Source organism: Homalodisca vitripennis, unplaced genomic scaffold (assembly GCF_021130785.1).
Source record: "Homalodisca vitripennis isolate AUS2020 unplaced genomic scaffold, UT_GWSS_2.1 ScUCBcl_1348;HRSCAF=4857, whole genome shotgun sequence".
Taxonomy (NCBI): domain Eukaryota; kingdom Metazoa; phylum Arthropoda; class Insecta; order Hemiptera; family Cicadellidae; genus Homalodisca; species Homalodisca vitripennis.
Window position 1 is genome coordinate 24,907 of NW_025777461.1, and position 4,731 is coordinate 29,637.

Here is a 4,731-nt window from a genome sequence, read left to right on the forward strand (position 1 = left end):
TGACTCACAGTTGTGATTTAGATTTTGAAGTGGATGGAATAAAAATCGGCCTGAATTCTGATGATAAAATTACAATTATCGGTTTATATCGTTCTCCAAACGGATGCAGCAATATTTTTTTTGAAAATTTTGAAAATCTTCTAAATTCTATCTGTTTGAAGTCGTCCAAGTTTATCATAACTGGCGACTTTAACATTGATGTTTTAGACCACACCAACCCCCTGACCCAGCGGCTACGCGACATCCTAAATTCTTTCGGGTTGATCTGGTCAGTAAACATGCCAACATGAGTGACCGCCACATCGAGTAAAGCCATCGACAACGTCATCACAAACATTCCAAACGCCTCAGTCACTGTTTTCAATGCGGCCATCTCTGACCACTTCGCTCAGGAGACGACTATCAGTAGTAACTTTCAGCCAGAAATTGAACACCCGTCATCCAAAATCAAAAGAGACACTAGCTCGGAAAACATTTCCCTTTTGAATACGTTTTTAAAAAATGAGTCCTGGTCGTTTTTAGACAATCTTGAAAGCGTAGATGAAGCTTACACCGCGTTTCATAATCTTTTTTTTATCACTTAAATATAACTTGTCCTTTCAAAAATTTTAAAGAGCGCAAACAAGCAAAACAAAATTCTTGGGTGACGAAGGAAATTTTAGAATTACGTGAACGGCTCAAATTTTACCATTCGATTTACATTAGCACCGAAAAATGAACAATTTAAAACTTTTTTTAGAAATTTCAAGAGCAAATATCGGAAAACAATAAAATCTGCAAAAGCACGTGAAATTGAAACAAAATTGAAAAATTGCGAAAACTTTTCCAAAACTGCTTGGGGCATTATGAAAAATGTAACAACACAGCCAAATTGCTCAAAAAACTTCCAAATTCCAAAGCTCAAAATCCAGGACGAAATTATTTCAGATCCCTCTAAAGTGGCAAGTGAATTCAACTCATTTTTTTCATCTGTTGCATCACTTGACCCATCATTCAAAGGCCTCAATTGCAGCGAAGTGTCATCGATAGGACCGGTCTCATCCATGGCACTGTCTCCTGTGAGTGAGGAAGAGGTGGCCCGCGTGATACAGGGATTGAAACCAAAAAAATCATGTGACATCAACGGCATGTCTGTGTGGCTGCTCAAACGTTGCTCTAAGCATATTTTGGCTCCACTCACAAATTTGATCAACTTGTCTTTCGCACAAGGCATTTTCCCCTCCCTTTTGAAATCTGCGAAAGTCACACACCCATTTTCAAAAAAGACGATCCTTGCCTAGCAAGCAACTATCGTCCAATTTCAATCCTCCCAGTTATGAGCAAAGTTTTTGAAAAGATTTTTCTTGTCAGATTTGAAAATTTTCTTGATCGTTTTGAAATCCTCTGTTCTGAACAATTTGGTTTCAGAAAAAACAAATCAACAATCGATGCGGCCACAGACCTAATCGATACAGTTGTCGATGGCCTGGAGAGAAGAGAACATGTGTTAAGCATATTTCTAGACCTCTCTAAAGCATTCGACTGTGTACATCACGAAACACTGTTGTACCAGTTGACGACATGTGGTGTTCGAGGTCTGCCGCACGAATGGATCTCGTCTTACCTCAGGGATAGAAGCCAGTGTGTGCAGATTGCGAATACCCTGTCAGGAAAGGTTCAAATGACTTATGGTGTCCCACAGGGATCTATCCTTGGACCTGTCCTTTTCCTTGTGTACGTCAACAGATTGAACTCATCGATCCTTACGGGGAGGATGGTTCAGTATGCTGACGATACAACTCTCTGCATCAGAGCAAAAACAAAAGATGAATTAGAAATCAACTCATTTTTAGAACTGAATTCATGTATTCAGTATTTTTCAACACTAAATCTGAGGGCCAACAGTTCCAAATCAAGCGTCGTCAATTTTTTTCTCCGGCAGCAAGAACCTGACAACTTCGCTGCCGTGATGGTGGATGATGTTCTAATAGAAGAAACTGATTCCACCAAGTTCCTCGGAATGCACCTAGATCGAGGGCTGACTTGGGACGATCACATTGACGGCATTTGTTCAAAGGTTTCCTCAGGCATTTATGCCTTACGGAACCTTGCAAAATTCTGCTCTTTGGATATACTAAGAACGGCCTACTTTGGCTTGGTATATCCACATCTGACATACGGTTTGAGACTGTGGGGCAGCTGTTCTAAATACAAATTCGAACGTGTATTTAGAAGTCAAAAGAAAGCTGTCCGAATCATTTCTAAATTGAACTTCAGAGATTCATGCAAAAACACCTTCAGGGAGCTTGGATTGCTGACTTTGCCCTGTCTCTATATCCTGGAGGTTGTCCTGTACTGCCGTTCTAAGTGTAACTTGGTTCAAGGCAGGGACGTTCACCAGTATGGGACTAGAGGCAGGGACAACTTCCGCGTTTCAACAACACAGAACTGCAGCATTCGAACGTTTGCCGTCTGAGGTTGGTGTCAAGCTAATCAATAAGCTCCCTGAAGAGATCAAACAATTGAATGACCAAAAAAAATTTAAAACTCGACTAAGACATCTTTTGCTGTCGGGGGTGTTTTACTCGGTTGACGAGTTTATGGAGAGCCGCTGGGACGAAATTCAAAACTAACACCATCAATCCTCTGGTTCTGGTGTGGCAGTGGCAGGATTGTCTGATGAGAATGAAGATGAGAGTGAATGAGAGAACCATGTGACTGTGTGCGTGAGTGAATGAAGTTTAGGCCTACCTTTTTACTATTTAAATGTTTATTTATGACGTTTGTATGCAATTTTATAATTGTTACCGCAATAAAGAAATATTATTATTATTATTATTATTAATCTTCCCAACAATCTATCTTAAACTATTCTAATTCTAATTTTCCTTCTGTTAATCCAAGCCAAGGTGGAACAGCATATGCCGAGGGCTGCGTGATCAAGGGAGAGCTTGGTCGTAAATATGCGAACTCTGGATACCTGGCGACCTCCAGTTTTTAAAACCTAGCCTTCCCCAAGTAGAGCGGGACAATGCTTGGGGTGACCTTTAGATCTCCGCTACTCGTGGGAACACAATGAGTATAGAAATTAAAGAAAAACAAACAAAACCAGAGAGCTCTTGTAGCACTCAAAAAGTTAATGAAAATTCACGAAACACAGAGGGATTGATGATGGGCTCTGACCCTAGCAATCCTGATCAAACCCAAAAAACAGGCGGACTTCCTAGTAGAAGTCCAATAGCCTCCGACTCGGTTAGAGTCGAAAACCGATGAAGAAGATGCGATACTGGAGGGCGATCACCAGAAGGAAGAGGGAGCAAAAGTCGAGAGACAGCTCCCAGCACTGCCTAAGTTATGTGGAGCCGCCAGGAAACGCATGGTCTGGTTCCGAAAAAGAGGGTATTCCCAAGAAGAAGCCAGGGAATTGGCCTTAAAACCAATTCCAGAAGAAAGAAATAAAAAATTGAACAAACAAAAAGAGGGAAAGAAACCGAAAAGACCTCACTCTGATGGATCCACTTCGGAGGCCCATCAGAGGAAGAAAACAAAGAACGAAGGAAATCAAGGGGAACACAGGAGCAATCTGGACAACCCCAGAAACCTTCCTACAAACAAGCGGTAGCTGGTATAAGGGTAGGGGTTCTGCACTCCAACTTTCCCGAGACCCTACTCACAACCGAACAGATGGAGAAGATCCAGAGCTTCATCCTGGAAGCTATCGTGGAAGAACAGGAGGGTCCCTACTCTCCAAGATTCTACGGTATCAACAGGAGACAAGGGGTTCTAATCTTCACCTGCGAAAACACTGAAACAGCAGAATGGCTTAAAGGAAAGCAAGACTCCCTACAGCCTTGGGAAGAGGCCAGTCTAAGGATAGTACCAGAGGAAGAAATCCCTCGTGCGAGAATTGTGACTGTCTATCTTCCTGACAGTATACTTGATACAACCGAAAAGATAATGAAGCTCCTAAAAGGACAAAACAAGGAGCTATCTGTCGGAGAATGGAATGTTCTGCGGAGAAGCGACGAGGGGAAGTCTGTCCTACTCACCCTGGCAGTCGACTGCGCTACAGTGAACAAACTTGAGAAGGAAGGTCCATGGATCGGCTACAAGTTTGGGAAAGTTCAGCTTAGACTGAAGAAGAAACATCAAGGAAACATAGAAAAACCCACAAGGGAAGAGGGGGACCACAGAGAAATCTGAGACGGTCACCACAGAACAAAGGACCGCTGAAGAGATGGAAGTGGAGGAGGCCACGAAGGTGTCAGAGCAATCTGTACATACCTTACCTAAAAGGTCTACTCCACAAGCCAGTGCAGCGGTCGAAGAAGAAAGACCAACCTGTTCTCTCTTCTTGAAGAAGGGACCTTCGCTCAAAGGACCATCCGTCTCGGCTCGAGGAAGAAAAGGGGACAAAGTCTCCAAGCAATCCAGAAGAAGAGACGGGGATGGACCACCTGGGGGAGGTGGGAAAAAGGCGTAAGTATGCGCCTAATACAGATAAACCTACACCATGCAAAGGGCGCAACTGACATCTTGGGAAGAAGGTTTATCTCAACAGGCCTGGATATCGCCCTAATCCAGGAGCCTTGGATCAATAGAGGTTGCATCAGAGGACTGACAACTCAGGTAGGTAATCTCATTTATGATCGAACAATTGAAAACCCAAGAACTTGTGTTCTAACTTCAAAACTAATAACAGTCTTTCCTATTACAGATCTAATAACAAGAGATCTGGTGGCGGCTACAGTG

General features: G+C 42.7%; 1 protein-coding gene across 1 annotated transcript; it reads left to right on the plus strand.

Moving 5' to 3' along the window:
* Nucleotides 1-3,663: 3,663 nt before the first annotated feature.
* On the plus strand, nucleotides 3,664-4,182 carry LOC124371382. Its single transcript, XM_046829713.1, has one exon. The coding sequence runs from the start codon at nucleotides 3,664-3,666 to the stop codon at nucleotides 4,180-4,182; it is 519 nt and encodes a 172-aa protein (XP_046685669.1).
* Nucleotides 4,183-4,731: the final 549 nt, after the last annotated feature.